Source organism: Gracilinanus agilis, chromosome 4 (assembly GCF_016433145.1).
Source record: "Gracilinanus agilis isolate LMUSP501 chromosome 4, AgileGrace, whole genome shotgun sequence".
NCBI classification, from domain to species: Eukaryota; Metazoa; Chordata; class Mammalia; order Didelphimorphia; family Didelphidae; genus Gracilinanus; species Gracilinanus agilis.
In genome coordinates, this window is record NC_058133.1 from 141931222 (window position 1) to 141948710 (window position 17489).

Here is a 17489-nt window from a genome sequence, read left to right on the forward strand (position 1 = left end):
CTTCTGATTTTGGTTGCATTGTTTTTGTTTGTATAAAAACTTTTTAATTTAATGTAATCAAAATTATTTATTTTACATTTTGTAATTTTTTCTAACTCTTGCTTGGTTTTAAAATCTTTCCTTTCCCAGAGATCTGACAAATAAACTATTCTATGTTCAATTAATTTACTTATAGTTTCCTTCTTTATATTCAAGTTGTTCACCCATTCTGAATTTATCTTGGTGTAGGGGGTGAGATATTGATCTAAACCTAATCTCTCCCATATTGTTTTCCAATTTTCCCAGCAGTTTTTGTCAAATAGTGTATTTTTGTCCCTAATGTTGGGTTCTTTGGATTTATCATATACTTATCATTTCTGAGGTCACTTAGCCCAAAGCTATTCCTCTGATCCACCCTTCTGTCTATTAGCCAGTACCATATTGTTTTGATGACTGCTGCTTCATAGTACAGCTTAATATGTGGTACTGCTAGGCCACCTTCCTTCACATTTTTTTCATTTTTCCCTTGATATTCTTGATATTTTGTTCTTCCAAATGACCTTTGTTATATTTTTTCTAATTCAGTAAAAAAGTTTTTGATAGTTTGATAAGTATGGCCCTAAATAAGTTAATTAATTTGGGTAGGATGGTCATTTTTATTATGTTAACTTGTCCTACCCATGAGCAATCAATGCTTTCCAATTGTTTAGATCTAGTTTTAATTATTTGGAAAGAGTTTTGTAGTTGTGTTCATATAATTCCTGTGTTTGTTTTGGTAGATAGATTCCTAAGTATTTTATATTGTCTAGGGTGATTTTAAATGGTGTTTCTCTTTCTAATTCTTGCTGCTATGATGTGTTGAAAATATATAGAAATGCTGATGATTTATGTGCATTTGTTTTGTATCCTGCAACTTTGCTAAAGTTGTTGATTATTTCTACTAGCTTTTTAGTTGATTCTCTAGGATTTTTTAAGTAGACCATCATATCATCTGCAAAGAGTGATAGCTTAGTCTCCTCATTGCCTATTTTAATACCTTCAATTTCTTTTCTTCTCTAATCTCTACTACTAGTGTTTCTAGTACAATGTTAAATAATAGAGGTGATGATGGGCATCCTTGTTTCACTCCTGATCCTATTGGGAATGCTTCTAATTTATCGCCATTGCTGATGATGTTTGCTGATGATTTTAAATATCTACTTTTTATAATTTTTAGGAAAGGCCCTTCCATTCCTATACTTTCCAGGGTTTTCAGTAGAAATGGGTGCTGTATTTTGTCAAAGGCTTTTTCAGCATCTATTGAGATAATCATGTGATTTTTGTTAGATTGTTGATATGGTCAATTATGTGGATGGTTTTCCTAATGTTGAACCATCCTTGCATTCCTGGTATAAATCCCACCTGATCATGATGGATAACCCTCTTGATCACTTACTGGAGTTTTTTTTGCTAGTATTCTTTTTAATATTTTTGCATCTATGTTCATTAGGGAAATTGGTCTGTAGTTTTCTTCTTCTGTTTTTGATCTACCTGGTTTTGGAATCAGTACCATATTTGTGTCATAAAAGGAATTTGGTAGGAATCCTTCTTTGCTTATTATATCAAATAATTTGTATAGTATTGGGATTAGTTTTTTTTTTTGAATGTCTGATTGAATTCACTTGTGAATCCATCAGGCTCTGGTGATTTTTTCTTAGGGATTTCTTTGATGGCTTGTTCAATTTCTTTTTCTGATATGGGATTATTTAAGTTTTCTATTTCTTCTGCTGTTAATCAAGGAAGTTTATATTTTTGTAAGTATTCATCCATATTACCTAGATTGCTATATTTATTGCCATATAATTGGGCAAAATAGTTTTTAATGATTGCCTTAATTTCCTCTTCATTAGAGGTGAGGTCTCCCTTTTCATCTTTGATACTGTTAATTTGATTTTCTTCTTTCCTTTTTTTATTAGATTTACCAGTATTTTGTCTATTTTATCTTTTTTTTTCAAAATACCAGCTTCTAGTCTTATTTATTAATTCAATAGTCTTTTACTTTCAATTTTATTAATTTCTCCTTTGCTTTTTAGTATTTCTAATTTAGTTTTCATCTGAGGATTTTTAATTTGTTCATTTTCTAGTTTTTTAAGTTGCATGTCCAATTCATTAATCTCTGCCCTCCCTAATTTGTTAATATATGCACTCAGTGATATAAATTTTCCCCTTAAAACTGCTTTGGCTGCATCCCATAGGTTTGAGTAAGAAGTCTCATCATTGTCATTGTCTTCAATGAAATTATTAATTGTTTCTATGATTTTTTGTTTTACTAAATTATTTTGGAGAATCATATTATTTAATTTCCAATTAGTTTTTGGTTTGCTTCTCCGTGTAGTCTTACTAATAACTATTTTATTGCATTATGATCTGAAAAGGTTACATTTATTATTTCTGCTTTTTTGCATTTGTTTGCCATGTTTCTTTGCCCTATTACATGGTCTATCTTTGTGAGTGTTCCATGTGCTGCTGAAAAGGTATATTCTTTTTTATCCCTATTTATTTTTCTCCATATATCTATTAACTCTAATTTTTCTAGGGTTTCATTCACCTCTCATCTCTTTCTTATTTATTTTTTGGTTTTATTTATCTAGATATGATAAGGGAAGGTTGAGGTCCCCCACTAGTATAGTTTTGTTTTTCTATTTCATCCTTGAGTTCCACTAGCTTCTCCTTTAGACATTTGGAAGCTACACTGTTTGGTGCATATATGTTGAGTACTGATATTTCTTTATTGTTTGTACTGCCTTTTATTAGGATGTAGTTATCTTCCCTCTCTCTTTTAACCATATCTATTTTTACTTTGGCTCTGTCAGATCTTGATGGAAAAACCTACCTTCTTTTTCTCATTTGAAGTCCAATAGCTTTTGCTCCGTCCTTTCATTTTTACTCTCTATCTATCTGCCTGTCTCATGTGTGTTTCTTGTGGACAACATATGGTAGGATTTTAGTTTCTAATCCGTTCTGCTATTTGCTTCCATTTTATGGGTGAGTACATCCCATTCACATTCATATTTATTATTACCAGCTGTGTATTCCCCAACATTTTTATTTCCTCTCCTTAGCCTGCCCTTTCTTCTTTCACTATTTCCTTCTATATCAGTGTTTTGGTTTTAATCAGTTCCCCTAATCCTCATCCTTACTTTATTTCAGTTTCTCCCATCTCCCTTCTTAATCCCCTCTTATTTTTCTTTAGGGTCTTTTTGAGTTACTCCCACCCCCACTCTCTCCCTCCCTAGTGTTGCTTCCCTCCCCACCAGTCCGTTTGTTACCCTTCTACTTCTCTATAGGGCACAAATCAATTCTATGCCCCCAATAGATCTGATTGTTCTTCCTTCTTTGAGTCAATTTCAATGCACATATGACTTTTTAAATATATCTTGTCTCCAACCTCTTTACCCTTCCAGTGTATTGGTCTTCTTCCCCACTTCCACCATGCACTTTATGAAATATAAGTTTATCCTATTTTGTCTCTTTTCCCATTTCTCTTAATATTATCCTTTTTTACCTCTAGTTTTATATCTAAATTTTATATTTATACATAAATGTAAGAATCTTGACATTTCATCCTATAGTTTGTCACTGTTCCCTCTAAATACACTTCTTCTAGCTATCCTGATGATTACAATTTTGACTTATTGGGTTTTTTTTTTATTAAAAAAAGTTTTGAGTTTTTTCCCCCTCCCTTAATTACCTTTTGGTGATTCTTTGAGTTCTTTGTTTGGACATCAAATCTCCTGTTTAAGTCCGGTCTTTTCTTTATGAATGCTTGGAAGTCATCTATTTTATTAAAATGACCTTACTTTCCCCTGCAAGAATATAGTCAGTTTTGCTGGGTAGTTGATTCTTGGTTGTAGGCCTAGTTCCCTTGCTTTCTGAAATATCGTATTCCATGCCTTCCAGTCCTTCAGTGTAGATGCAGCCAGATCCTGTCTCATCCTAACTGTGATTCCATGGTATTTGAATGACTTCTTAGCAGCTTGTAATATTTTTTCCTTGGTTCTTGAATTTTGGTATAACATTCCTGGGCATTTTCAGTTGGGGATTAAATGTAAGCGTTGAATTTTGGATTCTTTCAATCTCCACTTTTCCCTCTTGTTTGAGAATGTCAGGGCAGTTTTCTTGGATAATTTCCTGTAGGATGATGTCCAGGCTTTTCCTTTTGTCATAATCTTCTTGTAGTCCAATAATTCTCAAATTGTCTCTCCTGAATTTGTTCTCCAGATCTGAGGCTTTAACAATGAGATACTTCACATTTTTCTCAGTTTTCTCATTCTTTTGATTTTGTTTTATAGATTCTTGCTGCCTTGTGAAGTCATTTGCTTTTAGTTGTTGGAATCTAATTTTTAAAGACTGAATTTCATCCCTGGCTTTTTGGTCATCTTTCTCTTTCTGGTCCAATTTTCTTCGTAGGTCATCTTTCACTTTCTTTGCCTCATTTTCAAGCTGGTCAATTTTGGATTTCAAGGCACTATTTTCTTGTTTAAGTTCATGTATTTTCTTTTGCAATTGTCTTCAGCCTCTCTTGATTGTTTTTTGAGTTATTGAGTTAATTGAAAACGAATTCTTCTAAAGCCTGTGTCCATTTCACTGGAGTTTCTGTGTTTTTTCTTGGTTTTCCTTGATCCTCCTCTAATCCATTTGGTCTTTGTTCATTTCCTCAATAGAAGCTGTGGATTGTAATTTCTTTTTTCTTTTTCTTTTGTTTACTCATATTTTTTCTTTCTTCCACCAACCCTGTAATTGGCTATAATCTTGCTCCTTTGATTATTTAGTGGATCTCTGGGTTGGGCTTTTAGGTCCTTGAAGGGCTTCTTCTCTGCTCTGTTGATTCACTAGATTAGTGAGATTAGTGAGCCCTGGGGCCAGATCTTCCCCTAGCTGGTGGTGAAAATTAAAGATGGGATTTTGGCTACTTTCATTGTGTTCTATGGGGGAGGGATGTTGGAGCTTCCTTGCTCTTTGAAGACTTCTTATCTGCCCTATTGATAAGATTAAGCCATGGTGGAGTTGATCTGCAAAGCTCAATTTGCCCTGAAGCCAAAACCTTGAGAAAAAAAGTGGGGGGTAGGGAGCGGAGACAGCACAAGATGGCTTGTTTGGGTGCTCTCTCTGTGTTTCTCCTCCAACTGTGTCCCTGATGTCTGTGATCAGAGTCTTCAGTCTAGCACAGCTGTGCCAGAGAGGCACTCCCTCCCTCTGGACTAGCACCCTTGCTGGCCCAGAAATTCCAAGATCTACGGGAGACTCCATGCATTAGGTGGGGGAGGGGACCTGGGATCTTCCTTTTTTCTTTCCCCTAGAACTTGATAGCTCAAGAATCCAGGCTTTTTTTTTTCAGGTACCTTTTAAGTTGGGTTTAGCAGGAGGATCCTCCAGTTCTGTTCTATTGTTAGATTTGGTTTTCTGTCCCTTCAAAGCCCTTGGTCCTTTATCGGTGCTGAAGGGTTTACAGAGGTCTGGAGCTTTGTTGCTTCTAAGCCACCATCTTCCCAGAATCCCCTTTACATTTATTCTTAATAATAATAGTAGTTAACATTTACATAGTGCTTCATGATTTGCAAAGCACCTTCCATATAACATGTCATTTGGTGCTCACAATGACTCTGTGGCAGATAGGCTCTCTTCTTATCCCAATTTTATATCTGAAGCAACCAATCCTGAGAGAAGATAAGTGATTTTCCCAGGATTAAACAGCCAATATGTGTCTTAAGGCAAGATTCCAATTCTGATCTTTATAAATGCCTAATTTCAGAGTTCTATCAAGTAAGCCACTAAGCTGCCTCTTTTTAATTGAAAGAAGAGAAAGTTACAATATAACTATTTCCCCTTAAACTGAAAAAAAACTTGTTTTTTATAGATCCAATATCTTAACCTTAGATGGCATTATGGGCACTTCCAGGGATGAGGATAGGGAATGAATAGGTGAGGCCTACCCCAATTACCCATCAGAGGTACCTGATACAATAATGGCAAGAGGGCCATTCATAACTGAAAGGACAAAGCTCACAACAAAATAACAAATTTTTACAGGGCTTCGCAGTTTCAGAGTTTTTTCCATATGTGTTTGAGTCTGATGCTTGATTAAGGAGGGCAAAGAAATATTGGGCTCACTATTTATAAAGGATTAAAAAGGTGAAGTGGAATTCCTGTGGTTTCCACACCTCAAAAATAGTGGAGCTAGAACTCAAACTCAGATCTTGAAACTGCTTTTTTCAAAGTAGTGTACTTTTCCCTCCCATACAGCCCTGTGGATTTGGAATCAAGAGCCTGGCATTCTAATCTCTAAATGGAAGCAACTAGGGGGCACAATGGAGAGAGCACTGTGCCCAAAGTCAGGCAAGCCTGAGTTCAAATCCTGCCTCAGTCCCTGTCCCTGTCCCTGTGGGCATGTCTTTGAGCCAGCTACTTTCTGGGACCCTGAACAAGTCACTTTACCTCCCTTCAGCCATCTATTAGGTAAAAGGGATCTAGTAATCCCTGGACCATATTGACTGCATTCTCCAGGCTCTAAGGATGAAGATCCTTCGTAGACTTTAAATCACCATCTAAAATGTCAGGTACGATCAGTCTGTCAACAAGCATTTTTAAAGTGTTTGATGTGGACCAGGCACCATGAAAGGTTTCAGGACAGAGAAAAAAGGGGAAGTTTTTGCCCTCCGTTGGGAGCTACCATTTCATGTCACACTTTCACATAGAAAGTAACTAACTGACAATGCTAGAAGCGGGCTCTGCCCTCCCCACAGGGGGAGGGTCATTAAGCAGCCACAAAGAGATGGCCTCGGCCCACCCTGCAAAGGCCCTGCATATGTATGCAGTGTTCATGGCAGGGTGAACCTGCTCCCAAGTTGAGGAGGCCCAGCTCTGTTCTGCCTAGTGAGTTACTTGCTTGTGTCAAATCATCTTGACAGAACAGCTAGAGAGAAATCTGTCCTGGCAGCCAATGCAGGCTTGTATCAGCCCTGGCACAGGGCCCTATTCCAAGTGGGGGGATTAAAGGGTGCTGAGAGGGCAGCCACACTGTTCTGTAGTATCTATTACTCATTGATAAATAGAACCAGGATTAGATTTAGGTCCCAAAAGAGTGCTTAGATGAATCCACAAGCCTCAAATGACAATTTGTGTATTTGGGACTGGAAAAAAAAAAAGATGAGAGAGGAAATGAAAATTGCTTAGTTATATGCTTGCCAAGAACTGAAATGCAGTCATTTACTTTTTAAATGTCTTTTGAAACACCCCCAAAACCTCTTATTATATTGGCTGTCTATTAGAATGTTTGAAGCAATTTTACATTGTTGTTACGTAAAACTTGATGTCTTAGCAGTGATGGTTTTTGATCAAATGACTTCTACATTAATTTGACTGTGTAATTTGGAATTTTTCTTTGGAGAAATTTAACCAGACACAACAATTTTGACTCCTTTTTACCCCATTTCCCTCTCATGTGAAAATTTTATTCTGAGAAAAGGCCTATTTTCTTTATGAATACAATATTTCCTTCTTTCCTGCCCCAAACATCACCCTTTCTTGTATAAAACTGAGGGGTTTAAACAGGCTTCATCTGGAAACCAGGGCAAGGTCCACAGCGGAGAAAGTGGTAGCCATCCTAGTAGTCATTTCTCTGTGGTCAGGAGAGGGCTGCACGTCCCTGCAGCCTCTTACCCAGTATTACTATTACCCAACCAAGGCTCTTTCCCTGCCCTCCTGTCCAAAGTTCTCTTGTCTGTACTGACCACAGATAGGTTATAGGGAAGAAATATTTTAGATGTCTTATCAAGATCAAAGACAAGTTATTTTTACTTGTGAAATGCAAAAACACCACCCTACCAGTGGACTAAGGAGGGTTTGAGTTATGAAAATACTCTTGTTGCTAAGAAACACAACCAGCTAGCATAAAGTTTGTAGTTTCATAGATTTCAGGCTAAAAAGGATTGTATAGTCCATCTAGTTCAATCTCCTATTTTATAGATGAGGAACTGAGGCAAAGAAAAGTGACTTGCCAAGATCACCATGTGAGGTGGAATTTTAACACAGCTCTTACTCAATGTAATGCCATACATTTTCAGGATTTTTTTTTTAGGTCCTGAAAGAAAAATCAGTATTGATCCCCCCAAAGTCTGAAGCCTTTTGGATCCACTCGGGGTAAAGGGGAAGCAGCTTTCAAAATTCATTTCATATCACAATGGCCTAAAATACTCGCTCTTCTGCAGCTTCTTCCGTGTTTGAAAAAAAATGCGAGTCATTGAGGCATAAGGAGGCGAAAGCGGCCTCGTGCTCACCCCGTGAGCCAGCCAAGTAGGCCTCCGCCGTACACGCACACGTAGCCATTTGGTCAGTGATTTTATCCTTGTTCTGTTAGCTTCATTGATGACGCTCTCTTTCTCCACTCCTTCAGCTGGTACCTCCTTTTAAACCTCAAGTAACGTCTGAGACAGACACCAGATATTTTGATGAAGAATTTACAGCTCAAACAATTACAATAACACCACCTGAAAAATGTAAGTAAATAGTAAGTGATCCAGAAGGACCTCCCTAGGATGGGGAAGTAGAAGCTATTTTGTAGTATAACGTTATTCCGATGTAAAGAATGTAGTCTTCCTGGAACAAGAGACAGATTTAAAAATCACTTGAATGGGGTGGGGGGAGATCAGCGATAAACGCTTTACTTTCCCACCTTCCTGACTCGCTGCTGCTCCCCGAGAGGGACGCACAGCCGGCTGCCTCGGGGGTCTCTTGTGAGGCCACTCGGCCCACCTTATTCCCGTTCGCAGCTGCTGCCCTTCTCTTTCCCAGCCCAGAGGGGACGAGCTACGGGTGGTTTAAGGAAGCTTCAGGGACATGAGATCATTCTCTAGACTAAGACAGTTTTTGCACGCACGTTAGCCGTGTGACACCCTCTAAAAAAACAGACACCGAGCTTGGCCTGATGTGTGCTGAGCACCTGTGAGAGGCAGAGGCACAAGTGGGGATCCTCCCCACCGTCTGTGGAGAACGTGGACTCCAAGGAGTGGGCAGCACGGCGGAAAGAGGGCGCAGCCGCCCCCGGAGCCTCCACACCAGGCTCCCCCCAGCCAGGAAAGAGCCGCGAGGCTCGTCCCGCCGCGCTCCTCCTTGTCTGTCGGACATACGGAAAGAAATTGTCTGTCTGTGGTGCCGCGTGAGTGCCCGGAGTCCGGGGCGGGAGGCCCGCCGAGCCCCAGCCCGCTCAGCAGCCTAAGCTGGGACAAGTGCCGGCATCTTCGCCGCAACTCCAGGAGGCGGGTCCTACGATACCCCCGTTTTATTACGAGGAAACCCAGGCCAGGAGGTTGAGACTTGGCCGAGGTCACACAGGACGTGAGGCACAACTCGACAGACAGCCGGCCTTCCTGCCCGCAGGCCCCCCGGCCGCCCTGCTGCGCCGTCTCCGCCCTCCTCATATGTGCCGGGCTTCAGAGCTGGGGGGGACCCAGGAACGTTCCTGGCGCTCCTCGTCTACAGACGAAGAAAGTGAGTGTCGGAGAGCCAACCGCAAGCTCAGACCCAGGCTGAGGTCGCCGGACAGCATTTTCTCTCAAGGCCTCCAACTTCAAATGCATTTCTCTGATCTCAGGAGACATTTTTCAGTCATCTCTAGAAGACGGTTTGAATTGCACACATTTGTGTCTACAAGGCTTGATTATTAGCAGAAATGATCAGCTCAGAGATCTCAGAATCTTAAAGAAGTTTGGTTACAGGTGAGAAAAGAGGCACCGATCGAGTCCCCGTATCATAATTCCTGCATAGCTCCCGGCATCCCCCCAGAACTATCCTCCTGCCCAAGGCTGACCCAGGCCAGACGCGGCATGTCCCGGCGCCCCGAGGTGCTCCCAAGAGGTCCCGCAGACGCCCGCGGACGGGCTCGGGCCCTGCGTCTGGCAGATGCTGCCGGCCTCCACCCGAGAGGGAGCCTCGTCTGAGCTGAGGAGGAGCCTCCCCTCCGCCCTGGCCGGTGCCGGCTCGGCCACCCTCGTGTCAGCCCTGCCATCGGGTCTGCTCTCCGCCCGGCCGTGGACTCACACATTGCTCGTTAATGCTGCCCCGCAGGTGAATGGCCTCCATTTACTCCCGTGCGGCGGGGCGGCCGGGCACGTGCACCGAACGTCCATCCCCCGTCGCCGGCCCTCTCCTGGGCTCCCTCAGAGGACCGCTCGGGGGGATGCAGAGAAACACTGACCCGGGATCACGCGGGAGCCGGTCCTAGTGAAGGCCCGCAGAGGCGAGCCCAGAGGCCGGCCCACGAGCCTCCCCCGGCCCGGCCCGGCCCGGCCCGGCCCCAGGGAGCCCAACGTAGCTCTTTTTCAGCACAGACCAGCCGTCTGTCGGAATGTTCTCGCCACGGCACACCCCGGCACCAGCGGGCCGCATTGTCCTTTCTGGCGTTAATTAATGGGACAGATTTTGGAAGGCATCGTCCTAGGTTGGCGCTGTGGATGGCTCACCGCTTCCGCCAGGCAGAGGGGACTGCTTTGAGATCCGCTGCTTTTACTGCCATGTCATTCAGGTTGTTAAATTCACCAAGAAAACTAGGTCGGCCGTTTTATGTAGGTCCAGAGACTGAAGGGCAGCCGGTGGTGTTTCTGCTTTCACCACTCCACGTGTTTTGCCTAGAGGTCACTAGAGGTGTTATGATAAAGGTCTGTTCGGGCGGCTTGTAGGTCAAGATGACTCACACTGAGAGCAGGCACACGTGTGTGTGTGTGCGTGTGTGTGTGTGTGTGTGCGCACGTGTGTGTGCGTGTGTGTGTGTACAGGCACTTTCTGTAGAGGTGCGCCTCGTTCTTCATGACGCTACACACGTCGGGGCTGCAGTGGAGAGGAGCTTCCACTGGTCCTTCTGAATCCCAGGAGCGGTTATGGATATCCGGCCAGTGCAAGAGCACCTCCTGCCCCAGCTCCTGCCGAGGGCTCCAGGATCCTCTGATCTTTCTGCTCTTACGGTGTCCCTCGCTGCAGAGAAGCCCAAGAGAAGATGAGCCTGGGGAAGGCTCACGCCGTCACAACCATGGGGCATCCGTAGAAACCTGGGCCCCGGCATCGCTATTTCCTTGATCATGAAGACATTTCCATGATGACAAAGTGGTTGCTCTCTCTGAACTCTTAAGTAACAGAAAGCCCTCCTGGCCGTCATTTTGAATTTTCTTCGGCAGTAGCAGCAGAAGCAGATGGGGGGTCCCCTTCTCTCCTCTTTGGACTCCACGTGCGGACTAAGGCTGCTTGCTGTGGACCCTCCTGAGGTGATGCTTTGCTAGTCCTTCTCTTTGGCTAGAGAGCTCAGACTGTGCCAGACCCTCTACTCGTTTGGTGTGCTTGAAATTCCTCAGCAAAACAAAACCATTAAGGTGAAAAAATGTTTTTTTTGAAGCATGATTAGTTCCTGTTGTAAAGGGAACACTGAGATTTCAACATCTGTGCCTCTGTAGAATGAGGTATCTTACACAGGGTGTCTCAACATCAGATATTATTGCACAACTCTGATGAGAAAGGCAAGGAGAATTCTGTGAAATCCCAAAACTAAAAAAGATATGTTTAAGCTATACAATTTTCTTGGTAATGAACCACCTGTAAAAAAGCAGTAATTCCCCAGATAAAATAATGTGCAGAATTGCAGACAAAGCATATTATTTTCAGAAAGATAATTGATGTTAATGATACAGCCATTAGGTATAAGGAAATTGGGGTCTGCTTGGGTAGTGCTAAGACACGTAGCCAAGACTTGGAGCATCCTCAAGCAAAGAAGTCGTTGTTATTAGCCTGTGGGGCTTTCTGTGTGCTTACAGGGACCTGGTATCCCAAACTGATCAAAAATGGATTCTCAGTCTTGATGAGTTTTCTAACCACCGTACTACCAACACTACCATTTTGGCCCATAATGGATTGTTGTATGAGCTCAGCTATGAATTTTTCTTTATTATCCTTCCTTGGCTTTGAATTTATTGTTAGCCTAGACCCATGGTGAGGAGGCTCTTCTAGAGTGTCCAGAAGCTTCTCTGAGAGAGAAGCAGAGACAGACAGAGAGACAGAAAGACAGAGACAGAGAAGGGCAGAGAGAATGAGAGAATGTGCTTACATGGCAGAGAGAGATAGACACCTCCCTGTAGTATGATCCAACAAATGATTGTTGATTTCTTAGCCGCTACTTGGTTGCTGTTCTCTGGGGTACATGATAGACACCCGGCCGTACATAGCTCTGCCAGTGTCACAGCTTTCAGATCTTCTAGATTGTTAATGAAAAAGAGGAAAGAGAAAAATCGAAATACTGTAAAAACAGAAGCTTTTATTTCCTACATTTTAAGAGAATGCAAAGCATTCTTTGGGGTGTAACAAGGCTACTAAGTGCCACATTTATAGAATATGGTGAAAGTACATTATAACTAAGTATCATAATGGCCTAAAATGTGATTCTTGTTCTTTTTTTCCCTGCTATTTGTTTGAAAGGCAATAAAATGATTAATTAAGACAGGAGAAGGGTGAAGGAATGAAGTTATCCTTTAAATGAACTGGGCATATTCAAAGAATTGGGATTATTTCACTTGATTAAAAGGATGAGAATAGGAAAAGCTGTTAAATATGCAACTGTGACCAGTTCTTCCATTTTTATACAGTAGAAAGAATAAGATGAAATATCCTTTAAATAGAGAGGCAAGATATAAGTTAGATTTAGGAAGGGGCACAAATTACCATATGATTAGGGAGGAAGAAGTAGTTTTTTTTTTAAAGTAGGATTAAAAATAATAATTGATAGTAATGCTAAGTTATTGTCAATAGATATAATAGAAATTATGACTATAAAGAAATGAAATGTTAAATGAAAATACAGCTTTTTAGTTATTTTGCAGATTATTAAAACATTTCTCCCTTCTTGCTAGTTTCCTTAGTATCTCTCCTTACTTCATGAGTATCATTTCATTGTTATTCTTTACTGTGTGTTGATGTACAAGTTCATGTTAAGATGCTATTTGGTTAGAGGCTCTGAGTTCATGAAATTCAGATAAATACTGTTGTAGTTTAATTTGATGATGTGTATGTGATAAATGTTGGTCGAAGCTTGATCCTTCTTTTGTGAGAATCTGTAAAAATATAATCCTTGAGGAGAGTACAGACTAAAGAGAGTTTTGTTGAAAAATTTATGTGAAGTTCAAAGAGTTGTTTCATCCCCACAGATGACGAAGATGGTATGGACTGCATGGACAATGAGAGGCGGCCACATTTTCCACAGTTTTCCTACTCAGCAAGTGGACGAGAATAATCTTGAATTCTGCTGCATCACTGTCATCCTAGGTTTATTATCAGAAATGAATCCTGGGCATCACCACCAGTACTAGCTATTCGCTAAGATAGCAGGAGCACTTTCAGACGTCGTCCCAAATTGAACGAGATCCTTCATCCCTTTCCACTCTTTTCTCTTCGTCCCTGCCCTCGTGCCCTTGCTCCCTCGCTGACCTTCTCTTACACACCCTCTCACAGGCACGTGTGCGCGCACGCACACACACACACACACACACACACACACACACACACACACACACACACGCCTTTTTGTTTTTGCATGAAATTTTATCTCAGTCTAAGGTCTCATGCTATTGCTGCTACCGTCTCACTATTATAGCAACTTTAAGAAGTAATTTTACAATCTTTGGAAGTCATGAGTCCTCCATTGTACGTTTGTGCACCAATTGTCATCTTTTGTTTTTCTCTCACCTTAGAGGTTAAAAAGAGATAAATTGGTTCTTAATTTTCTAGAAGGTAAATCAGAATATTAATTAGACTAAGAAGACTTAGTTCCTGATGTTTTCTTGCATCTGTTTGTGCTGGTCCAAATAAGCAATTTGGAGAGGGTGGTGATGTGCTGATGCAAAGCTCGAGTTGGGGCATCTCAGTCCTGGAAGCAGGTACATGTCATTCACGTCCAGCTGGAATTCATTTGGAAAACACCGAAGCAGAGGACTTAACCGCCGAGATACACAGAGATCCAGAGAGCCAGAGAGCGACATACATGCAGACGCACATATACATGCACACGCCCATGCACACACATCCCTGTATGCGTGTATATGTATAAATTCCTATTGGCTACTACCGAAGACGTAGAGGGCCCCGGGGGCCGCCGGCACACTTACACTTCCAGATCTCACGTGCAATCACGGACAACCGAGCGTTACAGCCAAGAATGAAGGCGGCGTCCACTCAGCGTTGTTAGTCGCTTGAAGGGTCTAATGAAATGATTTGCACCAGAGAGCATTTCTCATGTGCTGGTATGGAAACATTTTTTCCTTCTTGATGTACATCCCTCCTGATGGCTGAAGAATGTAGACAGGCGCAGGGATCCTGCTTTTCACCAAAACTTGTGCACCAAGAGAAACAGGTGTTTGCCTTCCATGTTTTTACTTTTCTTTTGTTCTGTGTGAATTATCTTTTCACAAATGTTAAGATCTTTGAATGTCCTTTGGGGTTGGTTTTGTTTATATTGCAGTAGTATTTATTTTTTAGTGATGAAGATTGCGTGTGTCCTCTTAGCAGATACAGCTACAACTTACATAGATTAGGCTTACAGCAGTTTAGTTTGTCCTACATGCAAAGGAATGTACAAGCTGATGAGAATCATGCACTTTTTTCTCCTATGTGGACATTTTGACAAGGCTCTGAAATTGTATACGCTGCATAGAATTTGGCTTCAGGGGAAGAGATACTGTCATTTAACCTCGGTGCTGTACATGGAGAGAGCCCAACTACCAGTACCAGGGAGTTAATAAAAACAAACGAATGTTTTTGCTCCTTTGAGAATTAATGTATTATGAAAGCCAGGCAGCAGAATAGAAATGATGGTCTGTTTGAGGTGGAAGAAATACTTTTAAAGTGATTTGACATCAGAACGATGATCAGAAAAGCACTTTACTTGGCACTCTGACCATGAAGAGGATTGATTGAAGAAACCACCGCTAGTATGTACCAAGTAGAAAATAAAGGGTAAGAGAACTAGTGTGTCTGGGCAGATCATGGTACATTAATCACTGAATTGTCATCAGGGAAAAAAAGAACACCTCCAAGTTTTCTTTTTCTGTATATACTCATGTCCCCAAATCCCAATGTTTCTTACTGAATGGGGCATGTATGCAAACCTCATCTTTCTCCTTTATTAATGATGATCTTCAGATTTAAACCCTCTGGTGCTAGGAGCTGAAGTTTTCCATAGTAGCCTGTAAGGCCTACAGGGCCAGGAGGCTGCTTTTACTACAAGTAGAAGGAAATCCTGGCTCCATAGGATTATCATTGAAGTATTCTGGTTTCACTATCTTAGCAGCTCCCACAGTGACAAATGGCAGCATTATGTAGTCTTATGATTGTGTTGTATGAAAGAGCAAATGACTTTTAGATAGGAAAAATAATATTCATATGCAGATGTCTTAGCTGCTTGATGCTGAAAGTGCGGATTTAACGTGATGCCACTGCTGGCAGTGGATACACTGGGGCTGACAAAGGGATAAAGGGCATTTTACTAAGGCAGCTAAGACACATTCAGACATAGACTTTATTCTAATTTTTCATATTTCTGAGTAAAGTTCATATTTAATATTAAGTGGGCAGTTAAAGTAAAGGATATCATTTTGCTTATACTTAAGGATTTCATCTTCTTACTTGGTCACGTATTGAGTTTTCATCTTTGGAAAAGAAAGTAGGAATAGTGAGCACATCCCATAAGTTGTTTTACACTCATTACATAAGAAAGTATCCGATGAGCTAAGGACGGGAGAGCTGGGGACTGGCTGCCGGACCATTCTGAGCATTTGCTCCTTTGAAATGCCCTCCATGGACCCGCAGACAGCCTGCCCCTGGCATGCAGGGCACATCCACTAGTTTCCTTTTGTTTTGTTTTCCTCCTGAGAGAGTGTTCTTTGTGACCTTGGCACTGGACACTTCCTAAAGATTAATGGCTGGCTCTATCCGAGCCCCAGGCCATCCGCTTCTCCCAGCTGGCTCTTAGTCTCCAGCAAATGGCCTGCAGTTCTCCTCTGTGCTGGCCACTTGGCTTTTGTGTGAACATTTGAGTTGGGTGAGCTATTGGAAAATGATTTCAGGTTGAATTTGAAAAGGGGTAAATAGTCTCCCACACAGCTTTCAAGAATGCCAATGACTTATTCAGGACAACCAGAATATTCACTTGGTTTAGAGTTTGGAAGACCCTGAATCTTCATTCAGCTGGGAGAAGGGAAGAAAGTAAAAAAGCAAATTGCAACGTGGAAAGAGAGATTGGGGGAGCTTCTTGTCTTTGCCTACGACTCGTTTTAGAATTGTGGCAGGTGAAAAGGCCTGAGACCTGGAAGCTTCCATCGGTCACTGGACATTTCAGTGGGTTGCCTGCCTCCAGCTTGTACTGACTTGTCATTCTGCGCGCCCTCTTGCACTGCAGCCATCTTTGAGGAAGTCGGCTCTTTCTGTTTGGACTGAAGACAGATTTGCACACAGCTTTGCGTTCTCCACTAACTGCATCTTCCAACACATTCCTGTTGCTTAAAGAACATGGTTCCAGTATTGTTTTCCATTTCCCACCCCTGATTTCTAGCTTCCTAAAGCTGACTCTTCTCGCAGGGGCCATCGTGCTTCTCCCAGAGTACACAAGGAAGGTCCTTCCTTACTAACTGCAGGGTCTATCTATTACACCTCAATGTACACACTTTGCTGCTACTGTTTGTACTGTCTACAGTAGAATTTCCTTATCTTGCTCCTGGTAGTGCATTACAGGCAAGCATGAACTGTAAAGTATTTATTTAAGTAAATAAATAAACAACCATAAATGACACCTCTAAATTGGTAATTGAATTACCTCCCTGTAGCTTTAGAGTTTGTGACATTTCTTGACCTTGCTAGTTCTTTCATTAGATCCGTGCAAGATCTAGTCATCCGGTTAAGGATTTTAAGCAGACGCGACTATGAACCCAAGGAACTGTATTACTCTTACTGTTGGTCATACTTAAACTGTTTATTTACTTAAGTATATGACCCACAAGGATGTGAAATAACTACAAGAAACTGTTTTTGTACACTGTACATCCTTAGTATTTTTACACGTATATGATAGGGATGCACATTATTTTCCTTCGTACAGACAGCTTAAATAAAGCACTATGTCAATCTGCTACTTCTCTGTTTATTCTTGTTGGTTGTGGTCCTGTCATTTCTGAAAGGTAAAGGGAGATATTTTTTCTGTAAAAGAACAGATTTTTGTGGTTATAGTATTAACCACTGAAGATTGGGCTCCTCTATGATAGAAATGTGATAGGAACATATGCAATCCACATGCGAATTGAAATAACAAACATTTATTTTATTGAAGCAAGTGCATTCTTTTACTTTGCGTTTCAGTATGGATTGGACACAGAAAAGATAAAACAATTCTAGAAGGAGAGACCCTATTTTTTCTCCAGTGATGACCATGTAGCTCTGTCTAGGGATCAATG

At 41.4% G+C, this 17489-nt stretch overlaps 1 protein-coding gene across 1 annotated transcript in view; it reads left to right on the plus strand.

Moving 5' to 3' along the window:
* Positions 1–13510, plus strand: part of AKT3 (AKT serine/threonine kinase 3) — a 180537-nt gene extending 167027 nt beyond the window's left edge. The window contains exons 11-12 of the mRNA XM_044676315.1: positions 8411–8513; positions 13197–13510. Coding sequence (XP_044532250.1) covers positions 8411–8513; positions 13197–13282 — 189 coding nt within the window. The 3' untranslated portion in view covers positions 13283–13510. The remainder of the gene's footprint in view (positions 1–8410; positions 8514–13196) is intronic.
* The last annotated feature ends 3979 nt before the right edge of the window (positions 13511–17489 follow it).